At 55.0% G+C, this 25,648-nt stretch overlaps 4 protein-coding genes across 10 annotated transcripts; 2 read left to right on the top strand and 2 right to left on the bottom strand.

Annotated features, from left to right (window-relative positions):
* Nucleotides 1-117: 117 nt before the first annotated feature.
* On the top strand, nt 118-3,531 carry cinp (cyclin dependent kinase 2 interacting protein). 2 transcript variants are annotated; one of them, XM_086128105.1, is made up of 5 exons: nt 118-187; nt 682-874; nt 1,589-1,682; nt 1,765-1,894; nt 3,076-3,531. In XM_086128105.1, exons 2-5 carry the CDS (start codon nt 801-803, stop codon nt 3,282-3,284), a joined length of 507 nt encoding a protein of 168 aa, XP_085984231.1. In that variant the 5' UTR covers nt 118-187; nt 682-800; the 3' UTR covers nt 3,285-3,531. The 2 variants fall into 2 exon arrangements, with proteins under 2 accessions (XP_085984231.1, XP_085984230.1); XM_086128104.1 differs by having other exon boundaries at nt 125-187; nt 712-874.
* On the bottom strand, nt 3,374-9,593 carry znf839 (zinc finger protein 839). Of its 2 annotated transcripts, XM_086128101.1 has the most exons (9): nt 8,387-9,593; nt 7,035-7,982; nt 6,523-6,660; nt 6,320-6,451; nt 6,153-6,245; nt 5,889-6,038; nt 5,616-5,720; nt 5,268-5,533; nt 3,374-4,419 (listed from the first exon to the last, which is right to left on the bottom strand). In XM_086128101.1, the coding sequence occupies exons 1-9, from the start codon at nt 9,335-9,337 to the stop codon at nt 4,074-4,076; spliced, it is 3,129 nt and encodes a 1,042-aa protein (XP_085984227.1). In that variant the 5' UTR covers nt 9,338-9,593; the 3' UTR covers nt 3,374-4,073. The 2 variants fall into 2 exon arrangements, with proteins under 2 accessions (XP_085984227.1, XP_085984226.1); XM_086128100.1 differs by having other exon boundaries at nt 5,889-6,245.
* Nucleotides 6,321-25,584, top strand: tecpr2 (tectonin beta-propeller repeat containing 2). Of its 5 annotated transcripts, none has more exons than XM_086128098.1 (28): nt 6,321-6,470; nt 6,541-6,698; nt 10,383-10,475; nt 10,775-10,855; nt 11,498-11,638; nt 11,714-11,842; nt 12,027-12,158; nt 12,887-13,044; nt 13,208-13,382; nt 13,592-13,744; nt 13,820-14,155; nt 14,256-14,445; nt 14,782-14,971; nt 15,048-15,216; nt 15,307-15,537; nt 16,511-16,578; nt 16,678-16,793; nt 16,867-17,040; nt 17,145-17,325; nt 17,472-17,613; nt 17,717-18,032; nt 18,639-18,736; nt 18,819-18,954; nt 20,957-21,105; nt 21,775-21,916; nt 21,982-22,131; nt 22,432-22,613; nt 24,226-25,584. In XM_086128098.1, exons 4-27 carry the CDS (start codon nt 10,784-10,786, stop codon nt 22,590-22,592), a joined length of 3,909 nt encoding a protein of 1,302 aa, XP_085984224.1. In that variant the 5' UTR covers nt 6,321-6,470; nt 6,541-6,698; nt 10,383-10,475; nt 10,775-10,783; the 3' UTR covers nt 22,593-22,613; nt 24,226-25,584. The 5 variants fall into 5 exon arrangements, with proteins under 5 accessions (XP_085984224.1, XP_085984223.1, XP_085984222.1 ...); XM_086128097.1 differs by lacking the exon at nt 24,226-25,584 and adding an exon at nt 22,693-24,113; XM_086128096.1 differs by lacking the exon at nt 24,226-25,584 and having other exon boundaries at nt 10,411-10,475; nt 22,432-24,113.
* LOC147195628 (ankyrin repeat domain-containing protein 9-like) lies at nt 24,108-25,067 on the bottom strand. The gene has a single exon (XM_086128103.1). It carries the CDS (start codon nt 25,065-25,067, stop codon nt 24,201-24,203), a length of 867 nt encoding a protein of 288 aa, XP_085984229.1. The 3' UTR covers nt 24,108-24,200.
* Nucleotides 25,585-25,648: the final 64 nt, after the last annotated feature.

Genomic DNA, 25,648 nt, shown 5'->3' with positions numbered 1-25,648 from the left:
AAACTTGTCTTGTGGACTAAGCAAACTGAAATATATTAACATGTCGATGTAAACACAAAACGTCGGGTTAGAATTTTGCGCCAGCAGAGGGCGGCAACGGATCATTGGACACTCACCCGCACCACCGACGAAGGAAAATTCAGGAAGTCATCGTACGGCGTCGGGAAGGATTACAAACACATGGAAGGTAAAGTAAACCGCCGGTGTCATGTGTTTGTGCGGAAAGTTTTGTTGTACTGATCTTAGTTTGCAGTGTGACCGCAGAGTTTCACCTAGTCGGTCAAGTAATTTGGTTTTGTATCGAAGTCTTGAATATTGCCATTTATTTCCGCCATCCACCCTTCGTGTATGTAAACAAATCTGAGTGATGTTTAAAATCTCACTTGAGCGATTACTACATAGGTGTCATAGTCAGGTCCCGGGGGGCCGCTGCCCCGCATTTTTTCCAAGTCTCCCTGTCGCAACACACCTGATTCAAATGAACAGGTTCAATGTCAGGCTTCCGCAGAGCTTGCTGATGATCCGATCATTTGAATCACGTGTTTTGCAGCAGGGAGACTTGGAAAACATGCGGGGCAGCGGCCCTCCGGGACCTGACTTTGACACCTATGGATTACTAAATGGAAGCAGCGTTGAAAATGGCATTTACGAAGCGTGATGTGTGGGAGGGTCTTCCGCTAGATTGGAACGCTCATCATGTGTCCTGACCAGGCGACGTCACCAACGTGAACAGAAAATGCTCTGCCGTCACCGGAAGTGGCCGCAAACTGAAGGACAACGCAGCCGACTGGCACAACTTAATGCTGCGCTGGGAGAAGCTCAACGATGAAGGCTTCACCATCGCGTCAAACATCGTCAACGCCAGGAGAAGCAGGTGACCGCTCACTCTTGTAACTAAATGTCAAGTGTATTTCTCGAGCACTTTCAAACAGCCACCGCTGCATACAAAATGCTGTACATGGAGCAATTTCAAATCTACAATAAACAGTAAAACAAATCGGTAATAAAGGCGGTAGAAAGCACCAAACAGTAAAACCAAGAACAAATCTAAGTCATGCTGAGTCGAATGCCAAAGAATACAAGTGAGTTTTGAGGAAGCTTGCTGAATGTTCAGTGGGAGCTCATTCCAGAGAGAGGGACCGGCAACAGAAAAGGCTCCATCCCCTCAGCCTCAGTTTAGTTCTTGGTACTTCTAATAATGTCTGGTCCGCAGAACTGAGGTGTCAAGTCACAGCAGAGACACTTAAACACTTCCGGATTTTTTTTAAAAGCCATTTTGACGCTTATCGCTTAAATCGAATGAAAACCTGCCAAGCGCAAGGTTTATAATGACCTGTAGTCTAGATGCCATTAAATGGTGACAACGCAGTACTTTGGTCTGGGTGAAGCTCCTCAACTCATATCGGCATAGTTCCTAAGCACCGCAGCAGATGGAATGACTTGATGTGTCTAAAAGCTCGTTTGTTCTCGGCACAGAGCACCGCGTTTCTCTAAACGGAGCTCCGCACCTCAGGTCAACATAGTCTTAGCCTAGCCTGCTCACCGGCTTGTGCGCTCACGTTAGCGCCTCTGTCTCACCCCTGTGCAGCGGCGAGACGGAAGGATCTTCGGGGGATCTCGTGCTGGGGAATTCGGCGCTTCGGGAGGAATGTGAAAAATTGGAGGACGTCGTCAACAAAATGGTGACCGATACATCGCGATTCCACGCGGCGTTGCGAGCGTTTGTCGGCGCCGTGCCGGTCTAACGGGGAGCTCTTTTGCCAGGGGGCCATCGTGGCCAAGATGGAGCGGCTGATGGCGTCGCAGCGAGGCCTGGTGGACCTGGAGGAATTTCAGTTCGGGCCCCAAGGCAGGAAGGTTCCGCTCTTCCACGGCTGGAATGCCAAAGACTTTGGTGAGGCTTCGCTACCGCCCGTTATCGCTAACTCCGGCCGGATGAATAACCCACCCGAGGGTTGTATCGAGCTCCGTTCACGCAGGCTTTCTGCTAAGTCAGATGTGCGTCGACGAGGGAGGGGCTTTTGATGGACAGGGTGAATGAAAGGCTACAGCTAGACGGCGGTAAAGGGGCTCGCCAATGGTTAGATCGGGGCTACCAAAACGTACATGTGAAAAGAGCTGTAGAAAGTCAACGCTGAATGGAGAGGTCGTGTTAATGTGGCTTCAGGAGCGTGAAACATTTCAAGAAGGGGCCTCGGAATGTTCAGGAAAGACGATCCGAAAGGGGCTATGGAAGAGGTAACACGCGAGGTGAGGTGCGTGTGGTAGAAATAGGGTGTGAAAGGGGCTCGCAAAGTTAATTTTGGCCATGCTTGTAGAAAGGTGCATGTTGCAGCATCAAAGCGGCTCCAGAAAGATAAATGTGGACCATAAAGACCCTGACTTCCGGGTTGAGTGAACGCTGGCGCGTTTTGGCTGCCGCTGCTCAACCCGTATTGTTTTGTGTTTTTTGTTATTGTAAAGTGTCCTTGGGTGTCTTGAAAGGCGCTTATAAATAAAATGTATTATTATTATTATTATTATTAAAGGGAGCTGCTGTTAGTGCAGAAATGCAGTGTTAAAGGTAGATGGTAGAAAGCAATGAAAGATTCATGTGGCAAAGGGGCTATTGAAAACGTCAAATCTTGTAGGTAGCCCGAAAGGGGCTACTGAGAAATATATGTACAGTATTAAAGGTGGCGTGAAGGGGGCTACAAAATGCTAAATTGCAGAAACTATTGAGGTAAATGTAGCAGCGTGAAAGGGGCTAGAGAAAGGTACGCGTCTAAGATGGTGTTGCAAACTTTTTTTTTTTTTTTTGGAGGTATAGATGATGTGAAAGTAACGTGAAAGGTGACTTGTAGAAGAATGACGTGTGAAAGGGGCCACAAAGAGGTACACTTAAACTGTGTTAAAGCGACCAAAGAAAGGCGAACATTGCAGTTTGAAAGGGGCTCCAAAAAGGGTGCATGTTGCCAAGGTGATGTGACGGCAAAGGTTTTAAATCTTACACGGGAAGCCTGTTGCGGTGTGAAAGGGGGGGGGGGGTGTTCTAGAAAGTGCCGTGAACAGCGTTGCGTGCGATTGTGTTCCCAGTGTCTTGGTGCGGCCTCCTGCTGCGCTCGTTCACGTCGGAGCTGCGTCTGAAGCGCGTCCTGCTCCGGGAAGTGGCGCACTGCGCCGACCGGGACCTGAGCTTGGTGTACCTTTCGTGTTGGCTCCACCAGCCGCTGGTGCCGGCGCGCGCCCGCCTGGCCCTGGAGGCGGTCCTGCTGGAGACGGGCCAGCGACACCTTCCCGCTTGACAACGGCTTTTATTGTGAAAACAGGAGGCGAGACCAACGAGCGCCGGCCGGGCGTACACGAGCCCCAAAAGTCGTAAAAATAGCGCAGCTTTGTTTCTCACGTTTATCTACATATTCACAACGCAAATATGAAAAGGAACATTTACAACAAGCTCTTAAAAATCAAATCATCGCTTGGCGGTCGCGCTCCCAATCACGTTTGGGAGGAGAAGAGGGCAACGTGAGAAATAAATAGGAACCGAAACGAGCGTTCCAAACTCTCCAATTTTTGCCGTTCTGCGACGGCTCACCACGCTGCGCTCTTTCCTCAGGGTTCCGCCAACAAGTCGGCGCCCGGCTCTCTTCCGGAAGGTTCCGCCACCGAGTCCCGAGAGCGGGAACGAGACGGCCAATCGCCGCCGCCGCCTTGGTTCCGGAAACCGACGAACCGAGGTCCGCCTTTTGCTCGCTTTCTTCCGCAAAGTTCCATACGTGGTCTTCCGGTGACGGAATCTTCTGGAACGGAGCGTTCTCCGGATTTCGTTCCGTAACAAAGTCCGAGACTTGCCGAGCGGCTGCAAGTTCCCCTTCTTCCATGAGTTCGCCGACCCCGTCTCGGACCGCTTCGTTCCGGAAGGTTTCCGAGACAAAGTCCGACGCCGGCGAAGCGGCCAATCGCAGACTTGCCTTGAAAATCAAGTCTGCGATTGGCCGGTGACCTCGCCGTTCTCCAGAAAGTTCCGTCGGCGGCCTGCGTCACGCGACCTCCCCGATCGAAGCGAGCCAGACGGCCAACGTAACAAAGTCCGCTCAGCTGGCTTTGCCGGGGTCGGCCGCCTCGATGCCCAGCAGGGCCTGCACCGCCTCCAGGGGGACGCCGTCCGGAGTCTGGATGTGCATGGTGGTCCCGTCCGGCCCGTTGACGATGACGATGCCGTCCGCGTCGCTCAGGCCGTCCGTCTCGATGTAGATCTCCTGGCCCTCCTGCACCAGACACGTTTCCGGAAGCTTCTCGGATTCCTGGGCCTGCTCGCTCGGGGCCGGCACGGGGGCGGGGCCCTCCGTCGGCGTCGGCGGCGCTTCTGCGGCCTGCAGCTCGGCCGTGGTCACCTCCATGGCGGTGGCGGCCGGAGGAGCCTGGACGGGGCTCGTGGAGCTGCGGGGGGGGGGGGCAAATACTGGAGATGAACACTGAGGTACTTTGACTCACTCTGTGACCGTGCTGTCAAATCAAATCCCTTTCGTCTCGCATCGTCTCACTTTCCCCAGCGGAAGAGAATTCAAGCGCTATTAATTCGCTGCAGCCCTTCAAAAAGTCTGCTCTCTACCTTTCACAATCGATCGCGGGCGGATGTTGTGATTTCTGCGATTTCACAATCGCAACAACCGGCCCAGCGTCGGTTCACGGTTACGTCGCCCCAGAGCGGTAGAAATGATTTTGCGGCGGATGTGGGCCAAGTGGCTCGATAGGCGTCTTGACACTTTTTGGGAAAAGCAAAAACGGTCTGGGGGACTCGAGTGCTTAGTTGTCAACATGGGGTCGTCTTTGCTTTGTTAGCTCCCCCCCCCCCCCCCCCCCTTTGGTCATCGTGGCCGCCAACGCCATCGTCACGATTTGCATGAGACGGTCAACCGAGTGTGCCTGTGTGACACAAAACTTTTATTGAAGGCAAGTGAGAACCCTTGAAATGTCAGCTTCCAGCACCTCATTTGGAAAGAGGAAGTCGAGCGCCATCGAGCGTTTGATGTTGTCTGTCGCCCCACCGGTCTAAACGCGGCGTTCCCATTAAATGAAGTCGTCACGTCCACCTTATTTTGTCCATCTCTGTTTTGCCCCTTCCGGTCGACTCGAAGATGACGCCGAGGCGGCTCGGCTCCAGAAAGCGGGCGAGCTGCGACCCGAGCGCCCCCCTGCGCCGTCGCCGGGGCGGCAAAACGGCGAGGGACGCGGGACACGTGACTCCCAATGGCATTTGGACGCGTCGCGGGCGGAGCTTCACTCACGGTTTGGCTTCGCTGGGAAGCGGCGGCACGGCCACGCAGGAGGCGGCGCAAGGCGTGGACGTGGGCGTCACGGGGGCCACGGAGGTCACCGCGGGGCACGCGGAGCTCACGACTCGGGCGGCAGAAGGTCCGAGGTCAAGATTTGAAGTCGGCGAAGGTCCGCCGCCCTCTCCGACGGACGGAGCCGCTCTCTCGATGCCGTTGTGCTGCAGAGGAACGCTGTTCTCCATCTTGAAGCGCTTGGATGGCGGCAGCATCTTGGAGTTCTGGGGGGGGGGGGGGGGGGGGGGGCAATGATCACGTTTGGTGGCCCGAGTGGGATCAAGTCAGGGCACTTTGGGAGCTTACTTCCATGTAACGGCTACTTTTGTTGCCCAGGCCGGACGCCGGAGACGCGCCGGGGACGACTTTCATCCGGTTCACCTCGTCAAGGATGCCCAGAGAGCGCGCCACCTACGAGCACGCGGCGGCACGGAACAAAATGGCCGCTTTCAAACAAAGCGGCGGACCGCCTTGGCCCTTCGGGGCACGGCTCGCGGGGACTTTGTTCGTCTCCTTGGGATGTGGCAAATTGCGTGTTGCGGCATCAAAACTTTTTCAGCTCCTCCAAGAAGCTCTCACCTCGATGTTTCGGATCTCCAGGGGGGCGGCGGCTCCGCCTTGCGGCGCTATGATGTAATCCTGCGCGGCCTGCCTCACTTGCGCCTGCAACGATTCGAACTCGCGGTAAACGTCCGGAAAGTGAGTTCGGGCCGGACCGCCGCGCTCCACCTGGAACACACGAGACGGCGTTTTGGCCTTCTTCGCCCGCCCCGCCGGAAGGTGGAGACTCCAGACTTGCGACTCGCGCAGACGCCAGACTGGAATGTGCGTTTGTGTCGATACCTTGGCCAGCAGCAACTCCCACACGCTTAAGACTTTGGTGAGACGAGGAAGGACGACGTCCATCAGCTCCTCGTCCTCGCATTGATCCACCAGCTGCGGGCGGACAAGGCGGGCGTCAGAGAAACGCGCGCGAGGCGCTTCCGAAGCGGCCGACGGATCGAGCAAACCTCCTGCAGTCGCTCGCGTCTCCTCGCCGCCTGCAGTTCGGCGCTCGCCAAGCCGCCGCCGCCCAGCTTGGGGGGCCGCCCGGGACGTCCCCGCCGGCCCATGAGGCTGAGGCTGCCCGACACCTGAACGAACTTCGGCACGCGTCGACACGTAAGCCTCTCGGCATTTCTTTCCATGTGTCGACAGTTCCGAGTAATCTTACCTTGGCCGGCGCCCCCAGGGACCGGCCCCTTCCCCGACCCCGCCCGCGCCCCCTCCCTCGACCTCGACCGCGGGGCCTGCCCGGACCCCGGTGGTGGACGCCGCGGAATCCTCCAGAAGATGGCGCCGGGCCCGACTCCTGAGACAACGAGGCAGTCGGCTAATTAGCAAGCAGAGGTACCCGAATGAGCGGCCGATTAGCATGTCGAGATGGTTAGCGAGTGCGGGTAATTTGCATTTTGACGTCGCAGAGCAAAGAGTTCATACGTATCGCTGAACAGCATGCAGAGGTGACGGATTACCACGTAGAACGTAGAACTCGGTTCGATAGCCCGTAGCACTGATTAGCACATAAAGCTAACAGAATGACCAGTTGGTTCGTACGTAGCGCTGACAAGCACGAAACGGTAACGTTAGCTTCATTGGCCAATTACTAGCGGGGGGGGGGGTGTCCCCGTACGATGTAGAAATCGCATTTCAGTCCGATATTGAATGAGTTCACGAGCGCCGTACTTTGTCAACTGCCATGGCAGCATCTTTCGCCTCGGTTTCCTCTTCCTTGGCGGCGTCCGGCGGCGTCTCGTCTGTCATTTCTGGGGCATCCGTTTGCGCCCGTCCGTCGTCGGCGCCGGTTTGCGGCGGCGCTTCGCCCGCCGGCTCGGGTTCTCCGTGGCTGGGATTGAGCTTGTAGTGGCGGTTGAGTCCTCCCGGTCCGATGTAGGCCTTGTCGCAGGTCTGGCAAGGGTGGGACCTGGACTTGTGGCTGTAGGCCAGCGAGTCGTCGCCGTCTCGGGCGCCGTCCTTTCGCTCCTCGTCCTCCATGCTCATGTCCGAGTAGTCGTCCGAGTCCGACTGGTGGCTCTCGGCCAGGTCCTCGGTCTTGATGAACTTGTAGTCTTTGGCTTTGTACTTAGGCGGTCTTGAGACCCGCCCCGACCTGGTCTGCACCTTGACCGCCTTCTTCTCTTTCTTCTTCTGCTTCCTGGCCTTCTCTTTCTCTCGATCCTTGGCCGCAAGAGGGGCAACCGCGGCTGGCGGGCCCGCTACGGAGGGGCTGGCCTGTACCGCGGGGGCGGCGGCCTGTTTGAGCAGAGTCTTACCGGGGGACGGGGCGGCGCCGTTGGCGGGGCTCTTGAGCAGCGACACGTTGGCCAGTTTAACGGTGGAGGCGGGCGGCGTCTTGGCGGCGGCGGGAGCCGGCAGCTTGTGGACCAATGGGAGCAAAGATCCCACCACGGGGGCGGAGCTCTGGAGGAGCAGCTGGATGGGGGCGTCGCCCAAGTTCTGCTGCAGGAACAACTGCTGGCCCTGCTGAGCCACCACCGGCTGGATGTGGATGATCTGAGTGCTGCCGTTGGTCGACAGCGTCACCTGCGGTTGACTGCCGTGCTGCTGGGAGGGGGGGCGGAGCTTTACTTCCTGTTTGGGAGGAGCCTGAATCTGGATCCTGACTGGTTCCGCCTGGACGTAGGAAAAGAAAATCGACATTCCAAAAACGTTCAGGGACAACGCTTGCGTAACTTTACATTGATGAATTATATCGGTCTCGTCATAAACCATTTCGCTGTCGTGACGGTGAATGAGCCAATCTTGCGAGGAGAATCAATTCACTGGATGTCATATCTAATTGGACAAAGAAGGCCGCAGGGGTCCTGTAATGTCTCCGTTTACGAACGACACGCGACATATTCCAACCGGGAAGGCAAAAATGATCGTTGGAGCAGTTTTGTCAAGCACTATGCCGAAAGCAAATGACACTGAAGTCTTCTTCCACCTGAAAGTATGTGTCATGTCAAGTTGAAAGGTCAATCGGGGTGATGCTTCCGTCTATTGATGTCATTTGAGAGTTTGTGTGGAGCGCGTACCTTGGATTGAGTCAAGTGGACTGCGCTTGTGCTGCCGCTGCCCTGCAAAGTAGCCTGCTGGCCGACACTTTTCAGGTGCTGGGAGGCATTCTGGACCTGGACTACTTGTTTTACAGCCTGCTGCGGGGTCTGAACCTGGACTATCTGCTTCACCGCCTGTTGCGGAGTCTGGACTTGGACTAGCTGTTTGACTGTCGGCTGCGGGGTCTGAATCTGAAGTATTTGTTTGACGGGCTGCTGCGGGCTCTGGACTTGGGCTATCTGTTTGACCAGCTGCGCGGTTTGGACCTGCTGCTGCTGCTGCTGTGGCGGCGGCGTCGTCGTCGTCATCGTCGTCGTCGTGATCTGCTGCTGGTTCTTGCTGCTCACCTGGCTGATGACCTGCTGCAGCTGGCTGGGGTTGAGTGCCGCCCCGTGGATGGGGCTGCTTTTGATGGCCTGGCTCTGCTGGAGCAGCTGGGCGGCCTCACTGTCCGACACCTGAACCACCTGCTGCTTGCTGAGCTGCTCCAGCAGAGCCTGTTGTTCCTCCGGGGTGAGCCCGGAGCCCTCCATCAGACTGCCGTCTGGCTGCACATAGATGATGGTGGTGTTGCTCATGTCCGCGCCCAAGCTGGAGAACTCGGTGCCCACCAAGATGCTTTGCTCCGTCTGTAAAAAGTCCACCAGCTGGGACTCCGCGACCACGGGGGCAACAGCGGAAACTGTCTGGGGAAGATCCCCGGGGTGGTCGCTCTCCTCGCCGGACACCGCGGGCGAGTTTTCCGCGCGCGCCCCGGGCGTCGCGGCTGGGTTACACTCGGCCGGCTCGGTGCTGGGGTCGACGGGCTCCGGCGCGCTAGCGTTCTCGGCCTGCGTGGAGTCCGCGGCGTGGGTGTGAGCCGGGGAGCGAGGAGGTTCCGCGGCTGTTATTGTTCTCCCAGTCCCGCTCTCATCCTCGTTGTCCGCCATTTTGGCTGCGCGGCTGCTGCTAGCTACGCGGCTAACAGGGAACCAGACTGCGCCTCAAAGGAAATGCAATCGTAACGCCACGGGACTAAATCAGTCGACCGTCGTCGAGAATATGTGCGCGTTTGTAGGTGAAATGCCCCGCTGCAGTGAACAACAGCATGAACACCGGAGGAGAAAAAACGAGGCGCAGATGACGGAACCTTGGAGTTTTTCAGATAGCCTAGCTTAGCCTTCGCCTAGCTGCTCCAGGCAGGAAGCCAAAAACTGCGGACTGGATTGCTGGAGTCAGTTCCCAAGTCAGGTTATACTGTAGTTAAAAAAACGCGGGGGTTATGTTCTTCTCTAAAATGTGACAATACACCCTACCTATTTTTCATTCATTCATTCATTTTCCGATGCGCTTTTCCTCACAAGGGTCGCGGGGGGTGCTGGAGTTTATTCCAGCTGTCTTCGGGCAGTAGGCGGGGGACACCCTGAACCGGTTGTCAGCCAATCGCAGGGCACGCAGAGACGAACAACCATCCGCACTCTCACTCACACCTATGGACAATTTGGAGTGCACACCTATTTTTGTAGCACTTCAACACTTTGTTTGAGATCTTTAAACACAATTTGATAACACTGATCAACATATTTTTGTACCAACAAATTCTCAGTGGGTTTCGATTATTTTGATGGACCTGAATCCCCAAATAATTGGCTCTATTTTGAGTTCAATTATTATTACAGTATTATTATTTTTAAATGAGTCGTAAAATCCACTTTCCGGGGTTTTCATCCGTCCCCGTTTTGCTTTCATCAATTCTTTCGATGTAATTTAATCTCGGCGTAATGTGGAAACAACTGCACACAAAAAAACACATTGGCATGTTGAAATGTAGATTTGTCGAATCGTCAATGTTTTAATTTGAATGACTTTAGAGTGAGAAATAGAAATAAAAAAAAAACATAACGCATGAAGATGGCGTCACAACTCAAATGGCGGGTAGCAGGAGACAGACGCGTTTAGATGACGATTACAATATGACGTCTGCTGGATTGACAGGGCGATGTCGTCTCTGTTTACCATCCAGTTCCTGATGGGATGAACAACATCTGGACGGACAACCGAGCGACTTATTCCAACCAACATTAAACCGTGAGTGTGACATTTTCTCCCGATATTAATAATGTTAGCTGGCCGTGCTAACGCTTGGTTGTTAGCTTAGCGTGGGCTCGAGCGAGCTAGCTCAAACACACACTAACGCCGTGTGTGTTTTTGTCAATTCACATTCTGCTTCCCGTTGTTGTTATCTTTGATTAGATTGGCAAATAGCAACTTTCCGGCACTGTTGGTATCATATTGTAGTAATGACATTTTAAAAAACCTTCAAACGTTTACCGAACACTTGTAAGCATCACTTTTGGATAAGAAAGAATATTGTTTTTCCTCAGCAGAATTGAAACATGGAGAGCCAGCCGTCCGTCTTGAGGGAATTCTGCCCACTCCAGCACCTGCTGAACGCCATCCCGGCCAAAGTAATAAAAAAAAAAAAATAATCTAAATATTTATTTTACACTATCAGCCTATTCGCGGAGAATGTACAGCAACTAATAAACACTTAAATGTATGGAGCACAGAAGTGACGTCAAAAATATGAATTTGTGAAAGTTTCAACAACCCCTGCATGTCTTTACCATTTTTTATAACTGTATAAAGACAACGTATTGGGTTTAATGTGTACTAAGGGTCATTTCTACAATTGTTTCAGCAATGTGTGAAGGGTTCATGTACGTTGTGCAGCTATGAAGTTGTTCCTGTCTTTTGGGTTATGCAAGACATTATCATTGGCGCCAGGATCTTTTGTCATTTCGGCGTAAAATTTGATTCCATCGATAACTTTTGGAAAAAGGACTTGAAGTGCGAGTCTTCCAGGATGGGAGACATTTACGTATACAAAACCCAGGTGGCATAAAAAATAATGAAACAACAAATTCAGAATCACACACACACACACAAATTAACAAATTACAAGCGTCTTTGCCGTTGTTCATGGAATGATACGAAATGACCCGTGTAATTAAAATGCTATTGATAGACGTAAACCCGAGTGGCTGATTACTAGTCAGCAAGGGGGGGGGGGGGGACAAAACAAAGCAAAAAAAGTCATGTATCTGCAGGTTCAGCGCGGTTTCCGCTCGGTGGTGGTCTACCTGACAGCAGTGGACAGCAGCCGCGACTTTGTGGCGGTGGGAAGCAGCATCGGCATGTTGTACCTCTACTGCCGCCGCCTGGCGCACATGAACAAGTACAGCCTGGAGGTGGCGCTCTTTTTCATCTTCTTTTCCTGAGTGCTCCTCATCACTCTTTAAAGCCGAGTGCGTGTGTGTGTTTAGGGAAAGTGCGACGCCATCACCTCCGTGAAGCTGCTGAGCTGCTTTGACGATCTGGTAGCCGCGGGAACGGCGTCGGGCCGAGTGGCCATCTTCCAGCTGGTGTCACCGTTGCCGGGTCGCAACAAGCAGGTGAGCTGGTCCAAAACATTGAATTAGTTTTGCAAAGGTAAGCTGACGGCGGGTATAAAACGTCGACACACTCCTGTTCAGATGACCGTTTTTTGTGGTGTTAAAAAAAGTGGATGTGCAACAAACTTGCTGGCAAAAGTGATGTAGTGAATGTTTGCGTTTTTGTGTGCCCGCGCGTGTTTAGCTGCGGCGCTTCGATGTGGTGGGCCTCCACAAAGGCACGGTCACGTCTTTGTCGTGGAGCGCCAACGGCATGAAGCTTTTCTCCGGGGACGACAAGGGACGCGTGGTCTTCTCCACTCTGGACCTCGATCAGGTGAGAGCGCCGCCGCGTTGACGCCGGGTGGCGCGAGCGTAAGACCCCGGTCACGTGGCTTGATCTTCTTCTTCTTCTTCTCCTTTGGGCTTGTCCCTTTTCAGGGGTTGCCACAGCGAGTCATTCATTTCCATCTTTCCCCGTTCTCTGCATCCTCTTCTCCGACTCCAACCTACCTGCATGTCTTCCCTCACGGCATCCATGAATCTCCTCTTTGGCCTTCCTCTCTGTCTCCTACCTGGTAGCTCCATCTCTAACATTCTCCTACCAATGTATCCACTGTCCCTCCTCTGTACATGTCCAAACCGTCTCAGTCTGACCTCTCGAACCTTTTCTCCAAACTTTCCTGTCACGAGTCGTCCCTCTGATGACCTCATTTCCGATCCCGCGTCCATCCTTGTCACTCCTAAGGAGAATCTCAGCATCTTTAACTCTGCCTCCTGTCTTTTGCCAATTGCTCGTGTCTCGAGACCGTACGTCATGGCCGGTCTCACAACTGTTCCGTAAACTTTTCCCTTCACCTTAGCTGACGGCCTTCTATCACAAATCACTCCCGACACTTTTTCTCCAGCTGTTCCATCGCACGACTTGATGCGACTCTAAAACTTTTGAAAAGAATCGAGTACTTTTTGAGTTGGAAAAATGGTGATCTGTATTGTTTTCAGGCTCCATCTAAAATGATCATGAAAAAAAATCACAACTATGCTCACGCGTGGGCGTCTTTCCAGGGTACATGCACACCGGTGCTGCTCTTGGAGGAAGCCTGCGGCGTAGTGCAGCTGGACTACAGTCACCAGGTTCTGCTGGTGTCCACGCAGCAACGCTCGCTGCTGTACTGCACGCACACGCAGCGGGTCCAGCAGCTTGGGGCCAAACCCAGGAAGAGGTGAGTGTCACGTGTCGTACACTGCATGGAAAGGACTGTGCGCGCGTGCCTGTGCGCCTGCGCCTGCGCACGCACACCACAGCTGAGAATAACATTCAAGTCATTCATTCTCAAGTAATTGTCAAGTTTCACTTCAGGGTCGACTCGCTTTTGTGTGTGCCAGTAGCGGCAGGTTCGGCGCCTGCTTCCTGCCGGCTCTTTGCAAGCCGAGCGACCTTCAAGTGTTCGCGGCCCGACCGGGACTCCGACTGTGGAGGTCCGATGTCTCGGGTCACGTGGTGGACACCAGACTGCTCAACGCCGTCTTCAACACTTCGGTACCTGCTGATGACTACTTTGTACGCGGCTCATAGGAAAAAGTACTTGGTGTTTTGCTCTTGGCGTTGGTGTGGATTGGTAGTGAGATCGATTTTGATCAGATCCTGGTTCTACATTGCGTCTGCTGACCAACACTAAAAGCTCGATTGGTACTGCGATCGGCGCTACTGCCATCGATCCAACGTGGAGTCTTGGTCGTGACCACCTCCGCGCCTTGTTGGTCTGACAGATTCCCCACTTTGAGATATTCGCCCGTCCTTGCCCGGTGGGGGGCTACCGTCCGTCCGAGCGCCAGCTGGGTCTGCTCAGCTGCTTCCTCAAGGAGGGTTGGATCCTCAGCTGGAACGAATACAGCGTCTACGTGGTCGACTACGTCAACCAGGTGCCGACGCCGTCGGCATTTGTCGTTTCCGCCGGCGGGAAAGGGGTCATCGTGCTCTCGTGCCGCTGCGTTCAGGTGCTGGTGGGCGCCTTGGAGAGCAGCGGGGACATCGTGTCGCTGTCCTGCTGCGACAACGAGATCTTCATCCTGAAGGGAGACCGAGACCTCATCCGACTGTCGGACGGTCCCGAGGGCGTCTCCCGTTCGCCGTCTCACTACCCCGTGCGTCTTTCTTCGCCGTTGACGCCGCAAGGCAACGTCGTCACGCCGACGGGTTGGGTGGAGGTGGCTCAGCCCATCCGGACCATGGCCATCATCGTGGAAGGCGGATCCGGCGAGGGGGGCGGGGGTCACGCCGAGGCGGGGCGAGAGGAAGAGGAGGAAGCCGAGGAAGCGCGGGAGAAGGACGAGGTGACGACGACTCGATGATTCGGACCGTTTCGTGTTCGAAGGGTGACCGTTAATCCCTCGACCTCATGAAGCGTCCTGCGCCTGCCGTGTTTTCCGCCAGGACGGCAGCGTCCCGAGCGTCCGCTCGCGCAGCCGCAGCAGCTCCGTCACTTCCTGGGACAGTCTCCGCGGCAACTCCTCCGGCGATGCCGGCTCCCGCCGCTACAGCGCCCCCCTGGGGCAGGAGGAGGTGTGGCAGGAGCTGGTGGTGAAAGCCGTCAAGGTGAAGAAGAAAAAGAGGCAGCGACAAGGCAAGCGCCCCCCCCCAGGAGCCGCCCCTTTTACCGCGCGGGCTTCCGCACTCGTTCGGATGATTAGACGCGTGGCCGCCGTGACTCCCGAGCCTCTTTCAGGCCGCCGTCACGGCCGATTGGACGCTTTGCCCAACTGTTCATTTCACGCCAGCCTCGCGAGTTCACACAGCTGTAGCGTCTTCGATCATGACACATCAACATCACAACCGTCAAATGTAGGACTTCAATCGCCTCTTCCCGCGCGGCGCGGCGGCTACGTTACGGCGAGCCGGGAAGAAGCCAGCTCGGGTGGGTGAAAGAGGAGGTGAGTGACTCTTTGTTTTCCCGCGGCAGACAGCGGCAGTGGGAATCGTCTCTCTGAGAGCAGCTGCTCGGAGTCCAAGTTTGTCATCCGGGACGGCAGCTGCAGCGATGGCGGCAGCGGAGCGTCCCTCCCGGGGCCGGAACTTCCGAAACGGGACTCCCCAACGGAGATCGGGGGCAGAAGTGCGAAGGAGGATGAAGCTCAGCGGGAGGATTCCAGGTGCGGAGCCGAACGGCCGCCGTCTCCGCTTCCTTCTGGCGCGAGCGCGCTCTGAGATCGGCTTTTTCCCCGACAGCCTGGCCCCTCGGGCTCCGGAGGAGGAGGCGGGGCCCCTCACCCCGAATGTGGACGTGCTGCTGGAGTGCACCTTCTCCTACATGCAGCGTGACGGGCGGGAGCGCGATCCAACGGACCAGCGGGACGAGCGCTTCCTCCGTCCCGTGATGCAAGCGGAGGCCGACGAGGTAAACGGTTGGCGGACTTGCCCGTCAAAGACCTCGGCGCGGCTTCTCACGTGGACCGCGCTTTGAGCGAATGTCCGTTACAATGTCTAGGAGGACCATTCGGCGCCACCTGGCGGTGCGACGGACCAGACCGTGAATTCTGGACTGCGTGGCAAGAAGCCCAGCGCGTCCAGCGATGACGACGAGAGCGACATCTACCGCCACGGTCTTCCCCATCCGGACGTCACCGAGGTGGAACGCGGCAGCGCGGGGGGGAGTCAAGCGGCTGATGGAGCCTTGCAACGGGACGCTCGGGATGGACCTGGACGCAAAGCTGAGCAGGTGAGCCTCCTTACAAGTAAACCAAAAACGAAACGGGAAATGCGCGGCGGGAGTGGTAGTGCAGTGCCAAACGCCAAATTGTGTGAAAATGAAAGGACGGTCCAGGAGGATGACGGCTCGGCACCACACATCCACCAACCCTGTGCCGCAACCCTCCTGCTTTAAAACACCGCCAACCTCCACCGACCCGCTGGGGGGGCGAGAAGCAGGCACAGTGTGGACAGAGAGACCCGTTGCCACCCACCCAAGCAGACGTGGGCCCACAGTGCCCAAGCATTGGGGCGGCACCTGCGCACCGGTTTCCGGGGAGCTCCGCCACTCCCACCCGAGCACCAGATAGGCGGCCCCTGAAGAGGAGGAGACCCCAAAGCCTCCACCATCTCCCGAAGCCCACGCCCCGGCACTGACGCCAAAATCCCCCAAATTTATTTAGTTATTTATTCATTTTTTTTAAACAATTTTAAACGCCTTTGATAATATCAGGACAATTGCAAAGTCTCAACCCGAAGCGCCTTCTTCTGGACCAAGCCAAACCCGAAGAACAACCTCAAACATCCACGCAGTGCGCCTTCTGTTGGTGTCACGTGGTACTGCACCCATCCCATTCATTTCCATGCGATGGCCAGATTTTGACCGCAAATTTGGAACCCAATGGCGCAGACCCACAGAACCAATGTCGACTCTCCTACAGCACCCGAACACACTTGGACCACTTCCGTCGAAAGTTGAGTCAAACGTTTCGCTCCAGCCCCGTTTAGGCCAACCCATGATTCGTATTATTCTTAACCCCGATTTGTGGGCTGCAGTCAGCGGTACTCGACCACACCTACACCAGCTGACAAAGAGGACAGATTGGGACGCTAAAAAGGGTGTGAGAGGCTAAAGGGATTGCCACCCCCATACTGCCAGAAATCAAGCAAGAAAAACAAAAAAACAATTCGGACCTCTCAGATCCATCTCTTTATCTTTTCAGTTGGCCGAATGCTGGATGGGGTACTCTGGACCAGGATGTGGAATACTAAGCCTTCATGTGACTGACAGGTGTGTGCGTGTGTGTATTTTTATATGAGTGCGAATGTAATAATGCGTGTGTGTGTGTGTGTGTGTGTGTGTGTGTGTGTGTGTGTGTGTGTGTGTCAGATACGTGTGGTGTTTGGACTTCAAAGGCGGACTCTACTGCAGCCTTCTGCCGGACAGCGGCCTTCAGTGGCAGCGCTTTGAGGACAACATCCACCAGGTGGCGCTCTCTCCTTCAGGTGAGCCATTGACGGCGTTGGCGGCAGTCGTTGGTTAGCAGCCCGCTAAGCGTAGCGTGACGGCGTGTGCTAGGTAACCTGCTGTGGAAGGTGGAGCAGAGGAGCATGACGGCGTACGCCTGCGCCAAAGTGTCGGCGCGCGGCGAGCGTCACTGGTACAAGGCGGCCAAGGAGACGGCGTACGTGGCGCTCGGCGATGACTCGGCCTGGATCATCGGAACCAACGGAGACCTGTACCTGCAGACGGGTAACTTACCTGTCTTTTCCGTTGAGCATTTTGTACCAGGGGACTTCATCCGCCCCTCTCATTGTGTGTGTGTGTGTTTGCGTGTGTGTGTGTGCGCGCGGCAGGCTTGAGCGTGGAGCGTCCGTGCGCCCGTTCTGTCAAGGTGGACACGCCGTGCGTGTTCAGTCAGGTGTGCGTGCGCGGGGGCGTGGTGTGGGCGCTGAGCGAGCACAACGCTTTGTTCTACAGGGAAGGACCGGACAGCTTCTGCAGCCTCGGAGACGCCTGGAAGTACGACACCGTCAGGTAACGCGCCGGCGATTTTGCCAGCTCACTAGCGGCGCGCTCTCTTCACAACGCGGGGGGGGGGGGGGGGGGGGGGTAGCTGAAGTCAGCGACCGGTCGAATGTCCTGTTGCCTTTTGTCTACGGGGACGTCATGTGACCCGACAGCGAGGCTCAGGGCGTGGAGCTCATGTGCGTCACGCTGGGCGACGGCGGCACCGCCTGGGCGCTGGACGTGGGCGGCAGACTCTTCTTTAGGACAGGAGTCTCCTCGCGACGGCCGCAGGGGCACGATGACCACTGGTGGCAGGTACGGCGCGCGCGCGCGCGCGCGCGCGCGTGCGGCGCGGGTGCGCTTTAGCGTGATCGATTGGCTGCGCGCGGGTGACGACGTGTCACGCGTTGTTCCTCAGGTCAGCATTTCCGACTACGTGGTCTTCGATCAAGGCAGCTTGTTCCAGACGCTTCTGAGCGCCACGCAAAGCGTCGCCACGGTAACGAGGGCACCGGTGGAGCGGGTGGTGGCCTTCCTGTCTCAGTACTCTCGGCGCCAGCCCAGCCTGGTCGGCGCCAACGCGGGCGGCGTGTGGGTGGCGTCCGGACGCAACCAGCTGCACTTGGCCCGCGGCAGCCTGGTGGGAACCTTCTGGCAAAACCTGGTACCCAGAGGGACCGTGGCGGCCACCAGGTGGAGCTCCATCACCTCTTCGGCCGTGCCCCACAAAGAAGGTAAGGAAGGCGCTTGAACACACACACACACACACACACACACACACACGCACGCGTATCACATGACTCCCTTGCACAAGCACACATCTCGATACAACTCAACTCAAGTGTGTTTCTCGAGCCCTTGAAAATGACCAGCGCTGTATACAAAGTTCTGTACATGGAGCAAAAAAATAATTCGTACAACAGCAAATTAATAACAAAGATAAGTAGATAGCGCAAAAAACATGCCGAGTCAAAAGCCAAAGAATAGAAGTGAGTTTTGAGACGAGTTTTAAAGATGGGCGGGGAGGGGCGCTTGCCGAATGTTCAGTGGGAGGTTTTCGATACAGTTTTCGTTTCGATTATTTTTATTGTTTTCTTTTGAAATTTGTTTAAGCTGAACCCTTGCAGCTTGATGGACGGAATTCATTGACAAAGGTGAAAAGCGAAGGACATTTTTGCTGTCATCGGTTCGTTTTATCAACGCACAAAGTCGCCTCTGTCAGTTTTTTGCTTTATTTGGTTCAGGAAAATGTTTTTTCCATTTCATTTGGAGTTGGGTCTTTTCGTTAAGGAAGAGCCACCTTGCACACAAGCGCGCGTTGAGAGCAACGTGTGTTCCAGGTGCCTTCCTGTGGTTGGCCCAGAGCAAGAAGGATCTGTTCTGCGTCTGGGATCAGGATGGAGAACTTCGGCCGTCCACGGTCGCGCTGCCGCCGGAGGTCGCTCGCTCGCCGTTTCCCGATTCTTTTCTTCACCTCTGCCTTTGGCGTCCTGACGCTCTCCCGCCGTTGTCCTCGTCAGGCGGAGCTGACCCGGCTGTCGGCCTGCCGCGACGCCCTTTGGGGACTGGACGCCCACGGCCGGGTGTTCATTCGCACCCTGTCTTCCCCCTGCCCCGCCGGTCTCCACTGGACGTCGCTGGACCTCGGTCAGCTCGGTAACGTGTCGCCGTCCCGATACGTCTTTACGGCGGCAGATGACGGTCCATTTTTGGCGCGCGCTCGGGCCGGGCGATCTGTCGTTATCAATGTCTAGAGATGGACATTCACGGTATGATGTCAAAAATGAAGAGAAGACCAGACTTGGCAGCCTCGCCTTTCGTAACGTCACTTTCACGATTATCGCCCGCATCCTGTGTGTTCCTCGAACGCAACCTTTTGTATGGGCAGCATCAAAACGCGACGCCGGCTGGCACGGTTCACATGGCAGGGAGTCGCCAAAATCCACATCGGGCCTGAGCAGCCCACTGTTAGTTTTTGGAGCATTGCGCCCCGCGCGGGCCTTAGCACCCGCACCACGTCGTGCGTCGAGCCTCATGCGCATGGACGGAATGGTATGAAACGACACACGCATTGATGGACAAACGCAATCAAACACTTTTGTTGTGGCAAAAAATTGGTAGTTGCACTAGAATGGGAATTGAGTTCTTATTATTTATTGCTGATTTTGTTCATGTTGATGATTGGGGGAAGAAAGCACTCTCCACGTCATTTTCGAATTGTTGGTTTGCTTTTTCTTTACAAAAAACAAAACAAAACACTCAATAGTCACGTAACCCGTAGCAACGCCTTCATTGGCTCGGCAGGTATTGAGTCGTTTGTTGGGCGGCACAAATTGGCCAAGTGCTGTCTGTGTGTTTTGTCCCATTGCCTTTGCTTCAACTTATTTAAGGTCACTTAAAATCATGTGGGCAACTTCTCACACACACACACACACCTGCTTCCCCTTATGTCACATCGACAGCTGAATGTTGCGTAATGAGCTCTATCGGGTCTGTTTTTAGTTGCGGTCCGTCTCACTATCGGGGAGCGCATGACTCCGAGTCGCTGGTCCGGCCGCTTGTTTATGTCGCCCCGAGACTGTGACTGTGACAGTGACGCAGGCGCAGGGTCACCTTTCAGCCCCCCAGGCCGTCAGAGCCCAGTGATATTTGGAAGATATTTGCCGTGACCGAACAAGCCTGTTCTGTTACCCTCTAACATTTGCTAACGCGGATGTGTCTCTGACTGGCGGACATCAGCTAGTATAGGATTCCCTAACATTGATCGAGCCAAGGAATATATTTGACATTAGAAAAAGGCACACTGCCAATACAAATATTTTTAGTCCATTTAAGTCAACACGCGCTAATGTCTAGTGAGTAAACATAGCGCAAAAATTGGCATTTTAGCTTAACGCGTCTGTTCCCGGGTAATCTTACTAAACAAGATTGTTATGTGCTCAGCGAGGTGTTGCGTGCTAACAATCGCTCGCGTGTCTGTGACCTGCGAGGATTTGCTAATGCGTCTGTTGCAAGCTAAAATTGGTAAACGCGCAACAAGGTATGAACATGCATTTTACGTGCCAACATTAGCTAACTTGTCTGTTACGGGCTAACCTTAACTAACACACGGTACATGTTAACATTGTCCCCGTTGCGTGCTAACTGAGATAACATTTTGTGTGCTAGCTATTACAAACAGAGTTCCATTGCCGAACGCACTTTGTTAGTTGCAAATGTGCCTGTGGGATCCTAACCTTTGTGCCTGCTGTGCGCTAACGTACCTGTTCCATGCTAGCACACGAGGGATGCGCTAACATTCACCAAGAGATCTGTTCGCAGTTAACAAAAGCGGCACATTTGATGTCTGTCATAATATTTCCACGTATTTGTGGATTGCTGTGACGTGAAGTCGAGGTGGTGGTTGTTCTCGGCAACATTCCGAGCTGATTCGCGAGTATCCAGACTAGCGGGGGTGGCTGTGAAATATGTGTCTGCCCCCCCCCCCCCCCCCCCAAAAACAGACTGACCCGGAATCAGCTCTGAAAGTCCAGACGCTCTCATTGCACTCAGGTTCCACCTTACCCTTGAACTCCAGATTGATATCGTCAGTGCGACAGCACGCGCATGGTTTAGAGGGTAAATATATGATAACTTATGTTGCGTGTCTCCGAGGTAGGAAGTGTACGTTTGGTGAGCATCAGCTGCGGCAGCCAGAATGTTTGGGCTCTGGACAGTCGTGGACTGGTCTACTTCCGGGTTGGAACCCAACCGCTCAACCCTAACATGATGCTTCCCGCTTGGATCCACATCGAACCGCCTGAGCAGGTAAGATACATCCCGACCCTTCTGACCGGAACCAGAGGACGCGCATTTAGAACCGCCCGAGCGGGTAGCACAGGTATAGAATCGCTAGGCACCCATTTAGTACCACCTGACCACACAGGTTACACCCATCTAGAACAACTTGACAGAACCACCTGCCCAGGTAACAAAGATCTAGAAACCCCCATTACCAGGAAAGTCCAATCTAGAGCCATCCGGACAGCTAATGCAGAGTGAGGACCAGCTGTCCCGGTCAGTCCCACGCAGAACTGCCCGTTTCGGAAACATGCGTAGGCGCGCGGTGCATCTCGAAGCCACCGTCCTTCCGGGTACGCATCAAGAAGCGCGTGGCCAGCTATCTTAGAACAACTTGACTAGTTCATGCCAATCTGGAACTTGTCCGAGCGCATCTCTCCAGGTAGCACAAATGTTTCGGCGATTGTGGCAGCACAGATCTAGAACCACCCGACCAGATAACCCCGATCTAAAAGCAGGCATCTAGAACTACAAATCCCCTTGCCGAGGTAACACGCGTAGGAGCAGGTTAACGCGCATCTGGAACCACGTATGCATAAAAACATGTCGAGGTCAACATACTCGGGGCCATCGACCATCGCAACACGCATCTAGAAAGGGCGTGTCCACGTCATGATGATGTCACGTTCCTCGCAGCCTGTCGGAGTCCAGCTGGTCAGTATTGAGACAAGTCCAAACGATTGTCACCTGTGGGCGCTGGACAACAGAGGCGCCGTCTTTGTCAGGACGGGACTCGGCAACGAGATGCCCGTCGGGACGAATTGGGACCTGGTGCCAGGTCTGCGTGCGTTTTCAGCTCCACTCCGTGTTGCTTCGTCCTTGCCTCAAGTATCTCTCCTTCAGGTCTGAGCGTCAGTCAGCTGGTTCTCAGTTGTCGGACGGTCTGGGTCCGATGCGTCAATGGAGACTTGGCTCGACGTTACGGCGTCTCCGAGAGAAACCCGGCAGGGGACTACTGGAAGAAGATCCCAGGAAACGCCAACTGGTTGACTGGTAAGTCGGGTTTCTTACCGGTCTTACCATCGGGTGCGATGGATCTGAGCCGCTCGGCAGACGTTTGTTGGTTTTGTCCTGAGTTCTTACGAGGGTGGCGAAAGTCTGTCCATTTTGAAAATGGGCAAACTTACAGAGGAATTTGTGCAGATGTATTTCAACCGGTGAATTGACGAAATTGAAGGTTGCGTCTTTATAGGCGACTCAAATAGAATTTCATAGTTTGGAATGATGCTGACTAAAAAGAACGAGATTTCCTGAAAACCCCCCCGGCCCTTTTTTTCCTTTCCGTCCACGCAGTCACTCCAGACGACGACTTGTGGGCGGTGACCGCGATTGGCGGACTGGCCCGTCGCATGACAAAACTCCTCCCGCCGACACCCCGTCGCCCCCCCGCCCCTTCCGGAACGAACGCCGGCGGCGGCGGCGACGATGTTGACGACGAGTGGGAACTCCTCTGACGCCCTTCCGTGTGGACTTGTGTAAGATAGCTGCAACATTATTTTTTTTTTCTTCAATGCTTTCTCATGAACTGGCGGCTGACATCACTTCCTGGTTCAGACGGGCCCAGTCCCCCTGCGAGCAAGCACGCCTTGATGTACTTGAGTGGACTCGGTATGTACCGGTTTCATATTCAAATCCCAATCTGATGGACTAGACACCAGTGGATCGATGGGCTCAAGTGAGAGCTAGTGCTACTGGCTTGAAGAATTCTTGGAGGAAGGGGGAATTTCCCAGCCCGGGGGCGCCCCTTGTGATGAACCACAGACAAGAGACCTCAACAGACCGACCCGGACACCAATTGATCGATGGACCCGGGTGAACTCTTGGGCCGCCGAGCCCGAAAACTCTCGCGGTAAACGGAATCTTCATCCGTGCGGTGATCTTCCGGCAGTGGATGTACACGGACTTCAACAAACTGGGCTGACCTCGGATCGCTTTGGTCGACTGACCTGGGCTATTCACTCGATGGACTCGAATGAACACGAGTGGCTTGGGTTTGAACTCTTGGGAGAACAAGGACAAGGGAAGATTGCACCCAAGGAAGTCCCTTATGTACACAAAGGCCACACTCCGACGGACTCGGGTGGACTCTCGCAGCTGCGGCGGACTCCAGACGCTGCCGGACAAGATACGCACTTGACGGCTTCGGCCAACTGACTGGTTTGACCTCAAACTGCACTCTCGTAGGTTTTGGTGGACTCGCCTGGATTTACGCATATGCCCCGAAAGACTCTTGACTTTTTGTGCCGCTGGGTGCAACAACCCACCCCGATAGACATTAGTTACACTAGCTACTGTATCCTCTGACTGCAACACACCTGACTAACCGTGCTGTAACAAACTTTAACGTTAATCGATTCTGGCGGCCTTTGCGTCTTAGAATGAGCTGCACTTTATGGACGGTTTCGGTCCCGGGTCGGACTCGGATACGAGACGATTGGTTGGAAAGTCACCCTTGAACGTATCGAACGCAGAAACCCCGCCCCCGAGTCCAGCTTGAGTTGAGTGTCCTTCACTTTAATACCCAATCAAAATATGCATGGACTCGTCATCTGAAGTCAAGGATCACGACGATGACTCCATCTCGAACACCATCGGGTTTCGCTTTCTGTCTAGTCCAGCTCACCGTGCGGCTACGGGAAAGCAGGCGGGGGACTCGTTTGAGCTGCGACAGACTTCCCGAGAGTCCTGAGAACCCGAAGCAGTAGTAATGGCAGGGCCGGACCGGTCAACCGTCCAAACTTGTCCCGCGGACGGACACGGGCTACGACGTCGACACCGCGAGAGAACTTTTGATACATTCTGGCAGACTTGACCGGACTCTTAGAATTAGCTGCGCTTTACCGCACCGTGAACATTTTAGGTTCTGGGTCGGACCTCGGTATCGGAGTGAGAAGTGATGTCGTCCTCCGGCGTGCCGATTGGTTGCAAACTCACCCGTGAACGTATTAAACACAAAGCTGCCGAGCGCATCGTCAGTGAGTGTCTTGCACTTTATTACAAAATCCAACACAAAAATGTACACGGGGTCACGAATCATAGAAGTTCTTCCGTCATCATAAACACTAGCATGTTTCACTCTGTTTCCAGGGTAAGGGAAAGTCCAATGTCAGTTCACTGTGCGGTCGCAGGAAAGCGGGCAACTGGCTCATTTGACACGGGACGGACTGGGCTAAGGTCCTCAGGGCCTGCAGCAGAAGCGGCGGCGGCGCCCGACCGCTCAACCAGCCAAACACATCTCGTCCCAAGAGGCTTTGCCAGCGCTGCGGTTCGTCCAGCAGGCGGCACGGCGCCGCGGGTCGCGGCGCAAAAAGCAGCAGCAGGTCCAGGCAGTGCCGGGCGTCGCGCCGCTCAGCCGGGCCGGAAGCGGCGAGTCGCAAGAGCGCCGCGTCCAAGGCGTGCGGCCGCGCCCCGTGCGCCAGGAGAAGCAGCAGACAGTCGGCCCGTGACAGTTCCACCGCCAGTTGCACCGCCGTCTTTCCCGCGTCCGCCCCGTGCGCGCAGCCGCCGCAGCTGTTCAGGTACTCCTGCCGCCATCCTTCGGGCGCCGAGTCCTTCAGCGCGTCCACCATCAAACTCAGGATGGTGGTTCGGTCGTAGCGTACCGCCACGTGCAGATGCGCCGACCCGCCGCTTCGGCACACGCCGCATTGTGCCACGTGTAGCGCCTTGACCGAGAAGCTGTGCAGGAGGTAGCGCGCGTAGTCTTGGTGGTCGTGCACCAGCGCGTACATAAGCGCGTCTCCGGGCGAGAAGGAGCGCGGGTGTCCGTCGTCCCACAAGAACACCTCCATGCTGCGCATGTCCTCCAGCAGCCATGCCGGAAGCTGGTCCCTCACCGCGCAGTAGAAGGCGAAGGCGGTGCGCTCGCAGTACCGCTGGCATGGGGACGGGCTCGATGGGTGCGGCGGGGATGAGAGCAGCCACGGCATGACGGCGCCGCAACACTTTGGGAAGAAACCTCAGGACTGTGTCGGGGTGTCTCGGTGTTGGCCCTGTCACTCGAGCGGGTGTCCCTGCAGCTTTGGGACATTTATAGTTCACAGGCAGGCCACTCCTATGAACTACCCGCTGCCGCCCTCACCATGTGAGGATGTTTGTTTGGGGGGCTTGAGAGGGGGCTGGGGGCGGTGCTCAGTGCGTATCTGGCATTGCAGGCGTAGCAAACATTGTTACACCTCGACATGATTATCGCTGCATGGCCAGACTACAACGTGGACGTCAGCCGGACACGGAGGCGAGCGTTCCATTGATTTAAAATGGACATTAGATAAACATGTAAATGTCGACACGTGTCCGCCTTCGTAAATTATATTGTACTTAAACAGATGAGAGGTTTCAGTTAACCCTCGCCGGCTACCTTTGACTCATGGTAGCTCTTGTTTGTTCAATGCTTACTTGTTTGTTCTGAAATTGGACAGATAAATAAATAACATAACCTGCTCTTAACTTTTCGTCGTCGTCGTCCTTTGCATTTTTCTTCCGGTTGTTGGCGGCTGACATCTACCGGTGA

This window comes from Hippocampus guttulatus, chromosome 13 (assembly GCF_054856545.1).
Source record: "Hippocampus guttulatus isolate MCC_2025c chromosome 13, RoL_Hgut_1.0, whole genome shotgun sequence".
Taxonomy (NCBI): domain Eukaryota; kingdom Metazoa; phylum Chordata; class Actinopteri; order Syngnathiformes; family Syngnathidae; genus Hippocampus; species Hippocampus guttulatus.
The sequence above is the reverse complement of the archived record's forward strand: the minus strand, read 5'-3'. Positions and strand labels throughout refer to the sequence as shown.